At 54.6% G+C, this 16,772-nt stretch overlaps 1 protein-coding gene across 1 annotated transcript in view; it reads left to right on the forward strand.

The window, feature by feature from the left end:
* BMP7 (bone morphogenetic protein 7) overlaps nt 1–16,772 on the forward strand; it is a 90,398-nt gene that overhangs the window by 27,897 nt on the left and 45,729 nt on the right. Inside the window, exon 2 of the mRNA XM_047770804.1 lies at nt 6,771–6,963. Within this exon, the coding sequence (XP_047626760.1) occupies nt 6,771–6,963 (193 nt within the window). The remainder of the gene's footprint in view (nt 1–6,770; nt 6,964–16,772) is intronic.

The following is a 16,772-nucleotide window of genomic DNA, read 5'->3' on the forward strand; positions in this document are numbered from 1 at the left end:
CACAGTGAGGTCTGTCCCAACACAAAATGATCCCTTAGGGAGCAGGAGAAATGCTGTATCTTCTGAATACCTTTTCTCATGGGTGTATGAGTTTATTGTGTTCATTTATCTTTTTGTATTGCTCTGTATGCACTTAAGCATGTGTATATGGGGGTGTGTTACTCCTAATTTTTAGGGTGTTAAATACAGTTCTTTAAAGCATAGCTCTGAATGCCTCCCCTTAGGCACCCTTTAAATGCCTGCTGCCCTTTGCACGTCTACACAGCGAGCTGCATTTGACTATTGTAATCCACTTATGCAGAGGATGCTGACTTAGTGAGAGGCACACCGGTCCATTTGGTGGGACTACATGGGAGGGGACCTCAGATGCTGAGAGGAGGTGAGAGTGTGTGGGTGACGTCAGGGATCAGAGGCCTTGCCTGACATGTCAGAGGGTCCTGAGGGGACACGCAGGTGAGTGGCCTCTACCTTTTACTGACCCTTGTAGCCCAGAATGTCCCCTCCCAGGGCCAGCCTTAGGGTTCTTGTTTCAGGCTTCCATTAAAGAAGGACACTAGAGTTGGCACTGGGGACAGTCATGGGGCTGGTTGCTGTGAGGATGGTGTTGCCAGAATCTGTTTTCTTTGGACTTATCTTTTGGCCTCAGGTCTTTGGGCCTTTTAGTCTTTTGGGGATGAAAGTCTCTGTTCATGCCTGTGAGTCCTCTCTGTCCGCGGTGTTCTAGGATATAAGGGGGGGTTCCCGAGGTGGCTCAGGGGAAACGAATCCGACTAGGATCCATGAGGCTGCGGGTTCGGTTCCTGGCCTCGCTCAGTGGGTTAAGGATCCGGCGTTACTGTGAGCAGTGGTATAGGTCACAGATGCGGCTCGGATCCAGTGTTGCTGTGGCTGTGGTGTAGGCCAGCAGCTGTAGCTCCGATTAGACCCCAGCCTGGGAACTTCCATATTCCATGGGCATGGCCCTAAAAAGACAAAAGACCAATAATAATAATAATAATAATACAGGGTGATGGGAGAAAAAGTGGGATTCCTGGGCTCTGGGCTTCCTTAAGTATCTTTTCTTAATGGGCTCAGGGAAATATCAACTCTACACATTTATTTTAAAACTCAAGTCTTGGGGAGTTCCCGTTGTGGTTTAGCAGGGTAAGGACCCGACTAGTATCCATGAGGAAGCGGGATTGATCTCTGGCCTCACTTAGTGGGTTAAGGATCTGGCATTTCTGTGAGCTATGGTGTAGGTCGCAGATAGGGCTCAGATCTGGTGTTGCTGTGGCTGGAGTGTAGGCTGGCAGCTGCTGCTTCAATTCGACCCCTAGCCTGGGAACTTCCATAGGCTGCAGGTGTGGCCCTAAAAAGAAAAACAAAAAACAAAAAAAAACAACCTCAAGTCTTGGGTCCTCAGTGATGGTAATTTAAACAACAAGCTGTAAAGGGGTAATTTCCCCCTGTACGTGCATGCTTCTATCTGCCTTAACGGTGGCTGTTAAACAGTCTTGATCCCTGAGACTGAAACGGTGTAGATTCTACACTGCGGTGGTTTCCATATGAAATGAAATCCTTGGGGAGTTCCCTAGTGGCACAGTGGGTAAGGAGCCAGCATTTTCACTTCGGTGGCCCATCTGGCTGCTATGGTACAGGTTCAGTCCCTGCCCCGGGAACTTGTGTATGCCACAGGCATAGCCAAAAACAAACAGATAAAATAGAATCCTTAGGGAGATGAGATTTGGGATTTAGTTTGAGCTTGGAACTAGTCACTGTTCTTTTTTCCTTTTCTTTTTTTTTTTCCTTTTTAGGGCCCTACCTGCGGCATATGGAGGTTCCCAGGCTAGGGGTCGAATTAGAACTGCAGCTGCTGGCCTATACCACAGCCACAGCAACTCAGGATCCAAGCCATGTCTGCGACCTACACCACAGCTCATGGCAATGCTGGATCCTTAACCCACTGAGTGAGGCCAGGGATCGTACCCGAAACCTCATGGATCCTAGTTGGGTTCGTTGAGCACTGAACCACAAAGGGAACTCCCTCTTTTTTCTTTTTTAAATGTTCTTGCTTGATAAATCACAAGATTGTGTGGGTTTTAGGTAGAACAGAATAGTGACATGGTTCATGCCTCTCATTGTCTTAAAATAATTAGGAAAGAAATTCACTCAGAAAGCCATCTGAAAGCATCTGCAAATGTTTGCAAGAAATTTAGTCGGACGCTTTATCCGTTTATATTTTACTAAAAAAAAGAGAGAGAAACCTTATAACCCTGATGTCTTTACTGTTTTAGCAGGTAAGATACATTTTAGCTAACCCATTAAAAAAAGTTCTAGATACACCTGCTGCAACAGACAATCTTCGAGATCATATAATCAGTGTTTTCTTTCTTCCTTGCTTGGGACTTTAGTGATTATACCTGTGTTAATATCATGCTTATTCAAACATTTCTTTTCTGTTTGATCTATTGTTATTTCTTCCAATAAAGTTATCGTAACCGAACTATGTATATGCTCACATGCACGTATTACTTCTTTTGCACTGATGGTCACGCTTTTTTTGGTCTTTTCTTTTTTTATCTAGGGCCTTACCTGTGGCACGTGGAGGTTCCCAGGCTAGGGGTTTAATCAGAGCTATAGCCTCCGGCCTACGCCGTAGCCACAGCCACGCCAGATCCGAGCCATGTCTGTGACCTACACCACAGCTCACAGCAATGCCAGATCCTTAACCCACTGAGCAAGGCCAGGGATCCAACCCGCAACCTCATGGTTCCTAGTTGGATTCACTTCTGCTGTGCCACGATGGGAACTCCTGATGGTCATTCTTATAGCTCATTGTTGGAGAGGCCCCGAAATAGCGACAGACACAAATACTTTCCATTTTCCGGGCGCTGTTGTCAGCGCCGCCTCCGGTGTTCTTACCAGCAGTCTCTGAGAAAAGGCAAGTATACCCCTGGAGGAAGGGAACACCCGTGGAGGTTAAGTGACTTGGCCAAGACCGCAAGTGGCACAGCTGTGATTTGACCTCAGGCCCCTTGGCTCCAGGGAGAGTTGAGGTCAAGGGTGTGAGTTTCAGAGTTCCGCCGCTCACCTGACTTGTGACCTTGGGCCAGTGGCCTGGCCTCCCCGAGCCTTGGCTTCCTCATCTGTGAAATGGGGCTTGGTCCTGGCTCATGAGGTTCCATCCCGGGGTGGCCAGCAGGGCTCAGTGCGGGACCCGTCACGGAGCACGCGCTCGGTCAGCCTGCGTATTTGCACTTCTGGTTCTCTAGCCCCCCTCATTTGTACTGGACGCCCACACCCCCGTTCTCTGCTCAGGCTGATGGCTGTTGGCCCGTGGGAGCTGTTGTGAGGCGTGGTCTGGCCCAGCTCTGGGAGCAGGGGACTGAGGTTAGCGGGGGTCTTGCTGAGTCCCAGGCCTGGTGCTTGGGGCTCCCGTGCACCATGCAGAGCACCCCTCTTTGCCGAATGTCGAAGCACCGCACACCTCAGCGCTTCTTCCTGGCCTTCGGGGTTTGGCTCTGCTGGGGGAGCTCTGCACCTGTCAGCATGCGGGGAGGGGCGTTGGCCCGGGGACTCCTCCATGTTCCACTGCTCATGTCAGGTCCTGGAAATGGGGATGTCTAAGGGGATTTTCAAGGGGTGGCCGGAATGAAGGGTGGGGGCAAGCTAAGCGTTCATGGGGGGGCAAGGGAGCTGTAGGAAGGATGGAGGAGCCAAGCGTTGACTGCTCCTGGCTGGAGGCCCGGCAAGATGATGACCATGGGATGTCCCTTCATCTGGTGCTGGATGGTCTTTGACCTTGGCCGGTGGGGGTAGAGGGGTGGCTGGGGCAGTGCTGGTGAGTTCAGTGGGGGTGCGGGGATTCTCTCCAGGAGTGGTGGCCTTACTGCGGCCTCACCCCCATCCCCTGGTCCCTTGTGGAAGAGCACTCGAGGAAGCCAGGAGTCGTCCCCAGACTGTACCCGTGTCCTTCACAGGACAGGCTTGTCTCCCACCACTCCTCCTGGCTCACTCTTATAACACACCCAGGGGCAATGCTGAACACGCACAATTCCACCTCTGGGGGTGCCCACCCACCCAAACACGGGTGCCCAGGTGTTCAAGCAGCACTGCCCCAGAGCCCCAAACTGGAACGTCCCCCAGTGCCCATGACCTGTAGAATGGACCCGTGGACTGTGGTGTGATCCAGCTGTGGGATGTCATGCAGCTGCGAGGAAGCAGGAACATCCATGGCACGTGGATGCATCACACAGACGCTGCCGAGTAAGAGAAGCCCGGCTCAGGGGATAGATGCTGGTCCAGTCTCTGTTCATAGCGTTCCAAAGCAAGCAAAACTAACTTCCGGTTTGAGAAGTGGGCGCTGGAGACGTCCTGTTTTGCTTTGCTTTGCTTTTGCATATGGAGGTTCCCAGGCTAGGGGTTGAATCAGAGCTGCAGCTGCCAGCCTGCACCACAGCCACAGCAACACCAGATCCAAGCCCTGTCTGTGACCTACAGCTCATGGCAACATCGGATCCTTAACCCACTGAGCGAGGCCAGGGATCGAACCTGCATCCTCATGGATACTAGTTGAATTCATTTCTGCTGCGCCACAATGGGAATTCCACTTCCTGTTTCTTGATCTGGGAGAAGTTTCCACAGGTGGGTTCACCATGACAGCACACTGAGCTGCACATGTACGGTTGTGTACGTGCTATGAGTTTGTTGTCACGCGGTGAAAAAGTTCTGACGGCCAAGCAAAGGGACTCTCCTTGCCGAACTGTCAGCACAGCCACTGAAATGCATGGCTAAGTCTTCTGGTTGGGTGGACCCGGGTTCGAGTCCCAGCTCTCCGCCATCTGGCCAGCAGCCCCTCCACACCTTTTGGGCGTCAGGTGCACCTCCTACCACTGTGGCACTGTGCTCTCCTCCTCGGGGGATGGGAAGGTTGGATAAGCTGAAGGGTGGCTGAGGACTGGCCCAGGGCATTTCCATAGTGGCCGAGGGCCCCTCACCCTGGGGTCCCCTCCCGAGGCCCGCCCCTCACAGAAGGTGCCAGAGTAGACTTCCCTCCATAGCTCAGTGTGGGGACGAGTGGCATTCCTGCCATCACTCTTTGCCATCCGTGGATGGGGACAGGAGTGTCCCATGTGGGTACAAAGCTGGGCGGGTGTGAGGAGGATGGCACCGTCCAGAGGGACGGGTTTCTGGAGAGTCCCCTCCCTTGAGGACTTCACCCATCTCTTCTGCCCGTGAGGAGAAGCCTGATGAATGGAGAGTTCCCCAGCTCCCCTGGCCTCAGCCCAATATTTTTAGGAACTATTATTAAAGTTTCAAACAGATTTGGGTTTTACAAAGGTCTTTGGGCCGCTGTGCTCTGAACCTCCTTCCTCAAAGGCATTCACGTCCTGCTTGCCCACACCCTGGCCACCCTCACCCAGCAGGGGAGCTTTCAGGGCTCGGAGAGCCGAAGCAGGCTGCTCACGTTCTCCTCTCTTCTGGCCAAGCCGGTTCCACCTTCTCTCCTTCTGTCTCTGGTTCCCCACCCCAGACGGAAAGTGGAGACGGGGCCGTATCTCCCAGGAGGTGAGAGCTCTCTGCAGATGCTGCAAATATCCGACCTTTACCGTTCTGCATCTTTGAGGCACTTGATGTGTGCCTCCGTGGCGGCTCCACGTTGGTCCAAAGGATGCATGATGCTTGGGGTCTAAGAAGCAGAGTTCTTGCACTTATATCCATCTTGGCGCTCACCACCGATGAAATCTAGTACCACCGCTAGGATGAGGGAGAGGGGCTGAGTCCCTTTGACTTATTTTGTCCTTCCCGACACCCCCCTCACCCCCACTGCCATTCACCTCTTTTTCTGCTTTTAGTCTAAGACTGCTTGTAAACCCTGGCTGCTATTGGAAACATCTGAGGTGCTTTAAAAAAGTACAGGTTTCTGGAGCCCTTCCCCTAAGGTACCGATTCATGTGGCTCTGAGAGGGCAGCGGGGCGCTGGAGCCCACTGTGGGCCGGTATTCCCGCCTCCAGCCTCAGTGACTTCCCTTTGGCAGCTTGAAATCTGCCACGATGGAAACTGGCAAACACTACAGATCGGGTCCCAGAGAGCAAGTTATTAAACATTTACCTGCCCACCTCTGGGCTGTGGCATCAATATTTTCTCTTTTTTTCCCCTTCCTCCCTCCGTCCTTCTGCCACACCTGTGGCATATGGCAGTTCCTAGGCTAGGGGTTGAATTGGAGCTGCAGCTGCAGGTCTACACCACAGCCACAGCAAATGCTGGATCTGAGCCACATCTGCAGCCTACACTTCAGCTTGTGGCAACGCCAGATCCTTAACCCGCTGAGCGAGGCCTGGGACTGAACCCACATCCTCATGGATGCCAGTCGGGTTCTTAACCCACCGAGCCACAACGGGAACTCCGGTATCCGTATTTTTTCAAAGCTTCCCTGGTGATTCTCACACGCGGCCAGGGCTGAGCACCAGGGGCCTGCGGTTCCCTGTGATGGGCACGGGAAGGTTTATGTTTACCAGTGTAGCTCAGTAATCTAGTCCTACCAGAGGTTAACCTGTTATGTGAGTTAGATCCTGTAACGCTCCCAGCCGTCCGTGAAGGAGGATAACGATGCCCATGTTCAGATTGCCTTGGTCAGCGCCCCACTCGCCCCAGCAGGTCGCCGCAGAGTCGTTGCTCTTGTCCACGTGACCACAGGTCTGAGCCTGTGACCCACTGGTCTGCAGCCAGGAGGGTGCAGCCCAGCCCTGATGCACCGTCAGTGCCCATGTGTGTTTTCTTCCCTTTCCAGTGGAGCACGACAAAGAGTTCTTCCACCCGCGCTACCACCACCGGGAGTTCCGGTTTGATCTGTCCAAGATCCCGGAAGGGGAAGCCGTGACTGCTGCCGAATTCCGCATCTACAAGGACTACATCCGGGAGCACTTCAATAACGAGACCTTCCGCATCAGCGTGTACCAGGTGCTGCAGGAGCACTTGGGCAGGTGGGTGCTGTCGCCGGTGTCTGGGAGGGGTCCCGAGCTTCTCCAGCTGCAGAGGAGGTGGAGGCCAGAGGATACGGCCCGACAGGGGCAGGGGCAGACACGGCTGCCGCCCCCAGGGAGCACCAGCCTTGTGCCAGACCCTGTGTCTTGTTGAAAGATATGTCTTAAAATGGTCATGGGATTTCCCGTCGTGGCTCAGTGGAAATGAATCTGATGAGCATCCATGAGGATGCAGGTTCAATTCCTGGCCTCCCTCAGTTGGTTAAGGATCCGGCGTTGCCATGAGCTGTGGTGTAGGTTGCAGATGTGCCTCAGATCCCATGTTGCTGTGGCTGTGGTGTAGGCCTGAAGCTGTAGCTCCGATTTGACCCCTAGCCTGGGAACGTCCATGTGCCACAGTGCAGCCCTAAAAAGAAAAAAAAAAGTCACGGTCAGCAGATGGAGTGAAGTGTAGGGGACGGCCAGGTGGGCCTGGGGTTCTGTGGCCTCATGTGGGTGCGTGTGGTGCATGCGTTTAGGGGATGAGGAAGAGGAAGGACCGTTTCTGACCGTCTCCCTCGCTCCCGTTCATTGCTGAAGCCCAGCACAGGATGTCAGGCCACCAACGAAAGTGGCCACATTTATAATAAAATGTTAGAGGATAAAAATCCCCAAACCAAAGATAAACAGGCAGAAGACTCTTAGCCTTCCAAGACTCTTGAGGTCAGGAACCAAAAGCTTGAATTTCTTGAGCCCTTTTAGTTTCAAAGCCCTCTAAGAGGTCAGAGGCTTAGCGAGTGAGCCGGAGCATCGAACAAGGACCCTCTGTGGTCCCCAGTGGATGTGACTAAGGGGGGTGTCAGGGGCTGGGGGACTTTCACCACCCCCCGCCACTCCTCCTCATTAAATGGAAGAAAGGTGGTGTGAACGCCCCCTTATGCTGGGCGTCCAGCATCTTCGGCTGGAAAGGGGACTGTTGGCGTAATTGGGGACATAGGAACTCAGCGCCCCATTTGGCGGCCACGGTCCTTTGAGGATCATCTTAAATACTAAGAAAACCAAGTTTTCTTGAGTGTTTCTAGTGTTTTGCATTCGTTAATTGCCTCTGCCCTGGGTTTCTTGAGTTTTCTCAAATCAGCAAAAATATTTGTGTTTAAAAATGTTCGCAGATGATGTCTCATCGTCTAGTTTCTCTGCAACCACTTCGGTCACGAAAGCTGCCCGTCTTGACAGTACACCCTGGCAGTAAACCAGCATGGTCCTTCTGTGTCACTTCCCAGGGGCATCCTTGTCTTTTAATCCCCACGCAATTCCATCGTGGGGCTTGTGCTGTAAGGAGTTTAACCCACGTCCCGTGTGCCCACGGCGGTGGAGGGCTCTCAGTTTTTCCAGTTTAAGACGATGTGAAGGTGTGGAGGGGGGCAGATAACATGGGACACAGTCCTAGAGACAGAATTGTGGGGTCAGTTGTGGGATGCTCACATCAGTAACTCTGATAGGAGGTTCTGTCAGTTTATAGCCCCGCAGCCACACAGGAGGCCTGTTTTCCCACGTGCACGGGCTCTTTCTTATCAGACTGTGTTGATTTTGGTCTGTCTGGTGGGTGACAAATGGCAACTCAGTGAGGATTAAATTTGCATTTTAGAGTCCCTGATTGAATGCCCTGCCCTGCACTGCTCCCCTGGAGAGAGGGTGGCAGACCCTCCTGGAGGGGCGGTACCTTTCTGGAATGGGAGTGTGGCTCGGGGGAGGTGGCTGACAGCCTTGGCCATCACCTCGGAATCTTTTTTTTTTTTTTTCAAATAAACGATTTTTGTCTTTTCTATTATGGTTGGTTTATAGTGTTCTGTCAATTTTCTACTGTACAGCAAAGTGACCCACTCTCTCTGACACACGCTACAGCAAAGTGACCCACTCTCTGACACACGCACGTACACACACACATACATACACGTACATACACATGCTTTTTCTCACATTATCCTCCATCATGTTCCATCACAAGTGACTGGATATAGTTCCCTGTGCTACATAGCAGGATCTCATCCACTCCAAATGCAATAGTTTGCATCTATGAACCCCAGACTCCCAGTCCATCCTACTCCCTCCCCCTCCTCCTTGGCAACCACAAGTCTGTTCTCCAGGCCTATGAGTTTCTTTTCTGTGGAAAGGTTCATTTGTGCTGTAATTAGTTTCAGATATAAGTGATATCATATGGTATTGGTCTTTCTCTTTCTGACTTACCTCATTTAGTATGAGAGTCTCTAGTCCTACCCATGTTGCTGCAAATGGCATTATTTTGTTCTTTTTTATGGCTGAGTAGTATTCCGTTGTGTATATATACCACATTGTCTTAATCCATTCATCTGTTGATGGCCATTTAGGTTGTTGCCATGTCTTGGCTATTGTGAACAGTGCTACAATGAACATGCAGGTGCGTGTATCTTTTTTCAAGGAAAGTTTTGTCCAGATATGTGCCCAAGAGTGGGATTGCTGGGTCATATGGTAGTTCTATATTTCGTTTTCTGAGGGATCTCCATACTGTTTTCCATAGTGGTTGTACTAATTTACATTCCCACCAATAGTGCAGGAGGGTTCCCTTTCCTCCACGCTGTCTCCAGCATTTGTTATTTGTTGACTTGTTGATGATGGCCATTCTGACTGGTGTGAGGTGTCATCTCATAGTAGTTTTGATTTGCCTTTCTCTAATAATTAGTGATGTTGAGCACTTTTTCATGTGCCTGTTGGCCATCTGTGTATCTTCTTTGGAGAAATGACTGTTCAGGTCTTTTGCCCATTTTTCATTTGGGTGGTTGGTTTTTTGCTGTTGAGTTGTATAAGTTGTTTGTATATTTTAGAGATTAAGTCCTTGCCAGTTGCATCATTTGAAACTATTTTCTCCCATTCCGTAGGTTGTCTTTTTGTTGTTTTTTTTTTTACGGTTTCCTTTGCTGTGCAAAAGCCTGTCCGTTTGATGAGGTCCCGTTGGTTTAATTTTGCTTTCATTTCTGTTGCCTTGGAAGACCGACCTAAGAAAACATTTGTATGGTTGATGTCAGAGAATGTTTTCCCTATGTTCTCTTCTAGGTGTTTGATGTTGTCTCGTCTTATGTTTAAGTCTTTAAGCCATTTTGAGTTTATTTTTTGCGTGGTGTGAGGGCGTGTTCCAGTTTCATTGATGTACATGCAGCTGTCCAGGTTTCCTGGTACCACTTGCTGAAAAGACTGTCTTTTTCCCATTTTGTATTCTTGCCTCCTTTGTCGAAGATTTATTGACCGCCAGTGTCTGAGTACCTCGGAATCTTATGAAAGGCACTCAGGTGCCCCCATTAACCCTGGTGGGCTGGGCGCTGGCCCCCAGACCCAGTGATGACAAGAAGCACTGAGTTCATTCGTCAAGGTGACTTACGTTTGTTCTGTACTCTGACAAATCCCCCAGGACTCTTGAACAAGAGTTTAACTTTTCTCGTGAAGGCTGATGAGCAGGAGGCAAGCCATGTACCCAGAGGCTATGATTCATCAAGAGCACTGCATCAGCCCCCTTGCGCAAACTCAGAGCCCAGCTCACACCCCAGGTCTGCTGGTAGGCTCCCCAAACCTGCCTCAGAAACCTCCATCAGGAGGTCCCGTTGTGGCGCAGTGGAAACAAATCCGGCTAGGAACGATGAGGTTGTGGGTTCGATCCCTGGCCTCGCTCAGTGGGTTAAGGATCTGGCATTGCTGTGAGTTATGGTGTAGGTCACAGACACGGCTTGAATCCCATGTTGCTGTGGCTGTGGTGTAGGCCGGCAGCTGTAACTCCACTTCAGCCCCTAGCCTGGGAACCTCCATATGCCATGGGGGCGGCCCTAAAAAGCAAAAAGATAAAAAAGGAAAAGAAAAGAAACCTCCATTAGGAGGCTGATCCTCAGGAATGTAGCTGCGCCACATGGGTTTGGCTGAGCAGGACCCAAGGGCTGATGGGTGTCACCTGCGAGGCTTCTCCCCTGAGTTCTCTGAACAGGGCTTCGGTCGCCCTCCCCGGCCCAGGCCACCAGGGTCAGCTGGGAGGCTGGTGATGTGGGCCCCTTCTTCCTGCGAGTGGGACTGGAGCACCCTGGGGCACTGCTCTGGATGTGGGGGGGGGGCACCCGGCCCATGGGTCCCACACCTGCTGTGCACTCTTCTGCTCCACGTACTGGGAAGAGCAGCAGAGACTCAGCACCTGGCAGGATGGGCCAGGCGGGCACCTGCCTCCCTCGCGGGGTCAGAGGCCACCGCATTCGGAGAGCCCTGGGGGAGCCCCGAGAGGCGCTTCCTCAGCCACCGCTGAAAAACCAGCCGCCTTGTCTGAACGAGGGTGAAGGGTGTGCCGGGTTCCTGGGGCTGCCCTTGCAAAGCGCAGATTCAGGGTGGCTTGAAACAGTAGCAGTGTCCTCTCGCAGGGCTGGGGCCGTGTGCAGGGGCGGGGCCTGCCTGCCTCTGCCAGCTTCTGGCGGTGGCCGCCGACTGCTTGCTTGGCTGTCAGCGGCGTCACTCCATCTCTGCCTCTGTTGTCACACGGCTCTGTCTCTGGCGCCCTCTCTGTGTGCCTCTGTCCTCCTCTGATAAAGAGACCAGCTCTTCTGGATCAGGGGCTGCCCTGCTCCAGTCTGACTTCACTACCTAACCAATTAGGTCCGAAGAAACCCTAATCCCAAATAAGGTCACATTCAGAATCCCAGCGGCGGGGCTTGAGTGCACCTTTTTAGGAGATCTGATTCCACCCACAGCAGGGGCGGAAGAAGACGGGCAGAAACAAGTAAGCAGGGAGTTCCCATTGTGGCGGAGTGGAAACGGATCTGACTAGGAACCATGAAGTTGTGGGTTCGATCCCTGGCCTCAGCGGGTTAGGGATCTGACATTGCCGTGAGCTGTGGTGTAGGCTGGCAGCTATAGCTCCGATTAAACCCCTGGCCTGGGAACCTCCACATGCTGCAGTGCGGCCCTAAAAAGACAAAAAAAAAAAAAAGAAAGAAAGAAACAAGTAAGCAAATGATAGAGCCACTGACCTGAGAAGTGTGGTTGGGGAGAGGGTTTCAGGGAACTGGAAGGGTCACCGCCCTCGGTGGGGACCAGCTTGGGTCGTAGGAAGGGCAGAGGGAGGTGATGATGCCAGGGTGGGGCGCGTCACCTGGTCCTTGTTCATCAGGTGGAACGTGGGACTCCGGCTGCCTCAGCAGCTGCCGGCAGCTCCTCGTCTCTCTGCCTGTGTCAACCTGCGGGTTCATGGGCACCTGCTCCTGTCACAGTTTGAAGTGGCCACCCTCTCAACCCTGCCTTAGATCCCTGGGGGTGGATCCAGGGGCCCTGAGAGCGGGGGAGGCCTGTGTCACCGCATTGAAAGAGGGACAGGGGAGACAGCTGTGGCAGGGTTGTCTGACCAGCAGCTTGGCCACAAGCCTCCTCCAAGAATGCTCAGCCCAGCGCTGGGCTCCTGCCTCAGGGGGCTTTGGGCTCTGCTGGGATACCGAGTCCCCCGCCAGCAAATGTTTGAGCACCTGCAGTGTGCTGTGCGGCCGTGGAAGTGACCAGACCCCCAGTCCCTGCCCTTGAGGAGGTCACTTTCAAACAGGAGGTGACCTGGGACCACGTGTCCGGTGCAGGGTATAAAGGAGAGCGGAGAGGGGACTGAGGGAGGTGGGCGGGGCGGGTGGGCTGCTGACTTTGGGTTCTGAGCTTTCTGTCTGAACTTGTAAGAAGCAAGACGCTTATTCTCCAAAAGTTGAAGGATTAAAAATTTCCCCCAAAAAACAACTGATTTTTTTTTCCAGTTGGGTTTTATTTTTGAATTTAGAAGCAAAATGATCCTATTATGTAATCCCCAGATGCGATGACCCAGCTATGAAGCGGGTGGATTCAAATCCCAACCCCGTGTGCCAGTGTAGCCTTGGAAGCCACCCTCAGAACCTCGCTTCCCCTCCGTGTAGACTGGATAACGGTGGGCTCACCCCCCAGGGGGTGCTGAGGATAAAGGGAGTCCACACGCTTACTCGGCGTAGTAAGCGCTCAGTAAAGCTTTACTGGCTGTTCGTGTCGAATCCTCACGGCACCACCCCCATCCTCAGCATTGGCAGTGCCCAGCCCTGCTGCTGCTTCTTGTTTTAGGGCTGCTCCCTCGGCATATGGAAGTTCCCAGACTAGGGGTCAAATCAGAGCTACGACCAACACCAGCCACAGCCACCCCAGGTCTGAGCTGCATTTGCAACCTACACCACAGCAACGCCAGATCCTGAACCCACTGAACAAGGCCAGGGATCGAACCCGTGTCCTCAAGGTTACTAGTCAGGTTTGTAATCTGCTGAGCCACCTCGGGAACTCCCTGCAGAGCCCTTCTCAGGTAGGTGAAGGGCCCGGGCTTGGCTGTGGTGCCGCCTTGGCCGTCTGTGGCACATCTGCTAACTCTGCCGTCTCTGGTGGAGGTGGAGGCCTGAGCCTGCTTGCAGTGGACGCTTGTTTGCATTCCCCCAGCCTGGGCCACGCGTCCTCTTCAGGCTGAAGGCCTCGGGCCAGTTGGGCCCCTGAGAAGAGCCCTGGTCCTGCCCCCCCCAACCCCCCCGCCCTGCTGTGTGGCCGCCTCTCCCTCCGCGAAGGGAGCTGAGGCCTCCCTGATGCCGGCTGGCCAGCTGTGCAGAGCTCGGAGCTGGAACATCTGGCTCTCTGGCGAGCCTCCGCCTGAGCTCCGGGAAAGCCCCGGGGGTGCCGGGGCTTAGCTGGCTTTGCATCGGCCTCCGCGTCTCCCCCCCTTGTGGCAGCCACTTTCCACAGAGTCCTCTTGATCTCTTGGAATCCAGATTAAATTCCGATAATGAGCCGAGCTGGAGGCCTTCCACGGCCCTCGGGCTCCACTTGCATCGTGGCCGGACAGCTGGAGAGGCGTGCGGGGCCGCCCTTGGCGGCTGTGGGGTGAGGGGGCTGCCAGGCAGGCCTGGGGATGGTGGCCTTGGCTCCAGGAGCTTTGCTGGGGGTGGGGGGCGGGGGGCTAAAGGATTGAGTCTTGCCCTCCTTTTCTGCTCCCTGGGCCTGCGGCTGACCAGTCAGGGCTCAGCTTCCAGGAGCTCGTCCGACTTCTGTCCCCAGTGGCTCAAACTCCAGTTCCAGCTCAAGGTGAGGGGGATTGGGTGGGGGTCCTGCAGCCCGCTGGGTTTCATTCGTGGAATTTGGACTCGACGGCAATTTCCATCCTCCTCCCTCCCCCTCCCTCTCCTCGCAGGTCCAACCCCCCCAACCCCCACCCCCAACACCGTGCTACCCCACCTGTAGGGGTGCAGTTGGCCAGTGAGACACCCTGGGAGCCGCAGGCCAGCCAGGCCAGCAGAACTGGCCTGGGGGAGTCAGCCACTGCCAAGGTCAAGCTGAAGTTGGCGGCTGGATGAAAAAATGTCCCTTGGTCTGTCTCAGGGACTTTGGCTGCCAGGAGGGTGACCTCAGAGTGGTCTCCAGGGCCAAGATTGGATCAGGCACAGCCTGAGTCACTCTGAGGAAGAGTGAGTGTCCCCGGGATGGGCCTGGGCGGAGTAGGGGCTGCTGCTGCATGCTGTTCCTTCAGCCCAGGGCCGCTGAGGAGGGTGGGGCAGGCGCTGTGCCCTGCTGCCCCTGGGGCAGGGGTGGGGGAGGCTCTGTAACCTGTAGCCCGGAGCACCCCACCCCCACCACAGGCGGGGTCATGGGTCTCCTCAGCCAGGACCCCCAGCCCTCCAGGGAGGTGCACCTGCTGCAGCTCTCGCCTCTCGAGAAGGAGCTGCCTCCAGAGCTCACCTGGAGCTTTAACGGCTCTCCCAGCGTCAGTGGAGAACGCCCCTTCGGGTCAGACGGCTGGGGTGCAGCCTGAGCTTCTGCGCTTCTGACAAGCTGGGCTCGGGGGGAAGTGCTGGGGGGAGAGGAGGTCTTACTGGGGACCGTCGCAGTCCCACGCCCCGGGGCAACCCAGGGCAGCGGCGGCGGGGCCTCGGCCCCTTCCTGAGTCTTTGTCATGTCAAGTCAAGGTTCATTTTTAATTGGACTTCAGTCTCCTGAGCATGTCTGGACCAAGGGACGTGGTCACCGTCCAGGGTACTCGAGGCTTCTCGTTTGGTGCTTCCTGGATGCAACCGTGTGCAGGCCCTTGGCCTTTGCTGGGGGCCTTTGAAGTGAGCGTGGGAAGACGATGCCCCATTTACAGGCCTAGAGACTGGCTCAGAGAGGGGCCGCAACTTCCCTGAGATCACACAGCTTGAACATGGCAGCGCCGGGACTCGACCTCAGGTCTCTTAGATCCCAGGGCTCATGTTCTTGGTGCTTCTTGCTTGCACGGGCTTTGTCCCCCGGAGGCAGCAGGCTCAAACTGGGCGACCATGAGTCCCAAGCAAGTCCTACCCTTGGCTGGGGGGCTTTGACGACTCTGGATACACCAGAGTCTGGGGTGGGGCTGGGCATCCGTATTTTTGAAATTCCCAGGTGACTCCTTGTGTAGCCAGAGCAGAGCACAGCTGACTGGGGTCACTGCTCTCATCTGCGGGTCTTCTTTTCCACCCAAGAGGGAAGCGGAGAGATTTCTTTTGGAAAGGCTGCCAGGTTCCCTGTGGCTTGATCTCTTGAAGAAGGCTGTTTCTCTCCCTTCTGACTGAGCCCCCCTACGTGGTCCAGGTACCGAGTGACAGTGGCACAGGGAAGGGGCAGGCCGAGGGTGCAGAGCCTGTCGGGTTCCGGTTCTAGAGGCTTCTGGAGGCTTCCAGAGCCTCTCTGCCCAGTTCCACATCTCTTGGCTTTCACCTCGTGCTGCTACAAATGAGCCCCAGGGTGTGTGCTGTCATTTTGAGCTGCTTTCTCAGAAGTTGCTGGGTCAGCTCCCTAGAGGGCAAGGAGGGGATGCTGGCTGCCCAGGGATGGCCCGAAAGTCCTGGAAGGTCGTAGGAGAGCGGCCAGCTCAAGGGCACCCGGGCCCGCGTCCTGGCTGCCTTCCTCCAGGGTCCCCTCCAGATCCCAAGACCAGAGCCCTTGGGGACCACTCACACGTCCTAGGGGATCCCTCCGGAGAAAGCCTGCATCCAGCAGCGCCCCGCTGAGCAGACGGCAAGCCGCCGTGACCCAGTGCAGGAGGTGCCGGTCCACGCGCAGCTGCCTGTCATGCTTGGCAGCCGGGACCAAACGTCCAGATGCCCGTTGGCTTCCCGTCCTTCGGGCGAAGTCCATTGTGCTTCTTAAAAACCGTCGTGGTGCCTTCGTTTCCTTCCCTACTTCATCCCCACAGCAGCCTCGCAGGGGAGGAGGGGTGGTGGTCAGGGAGCCCGTGGTGACACGTTCTGTCTGTCCAGTGCTTTCAGGGTGCCCACCGCTTCCCTTAGTCCTCACGATAACCTTGAGACGCCCGCATTCTCCTGTTTTGTGGACGAGGTTCTTGGGGCACAGGGAGGTCAAGGGGTCCTCCCAAGATCACACACTAAAGGTAGAAGTCAAAACCAGGCACTAAGTAAAATTTCAGGCGCTGGGGCCGCACCCCCAGAGTTCTGATGAAGCAGGTCCCAGTATCGCCTTGACACGGAGTTGTTTTTTTTAAGTCCCCAGCGTGGACTTGCTCCCTGTTCTATCCTGGTCCTTCGAGGAGCTGAGGGGCCTTGCGGGAGTCACATCCTCCGTTCAGTGGGAGTGCGGGGGCCATGGACGATGCTGGCGGGTGCCAGCGTGGGATGCCAGGCTGAGCCGGTGGCGGCCTAGGTGCCTTTCTGGGAGAGGAGATTGCACGTGACCATGCCCGGGAGCATTTATGAGGCGCTTCTTCTGTGTCCGGCCCTGTTCCCATCACCACACGTGGATCTAAGGCTTAATGACCCTGA

Source organism: Phacochoerus africanus, chromosome 3, assembly GCF_016906955.1.
Source record: "Phacochoerus africanus isolate WHEZ1 chromosome 3, ROS_Pafr_v1, whole genome shotgun sequence".
Lineage (NCBI taxonomy): Eukaryota > Metazoa > Chordata > Mammalia > Artiodactyla > Suidae > Phacochoerus > Phacochoerus africanus.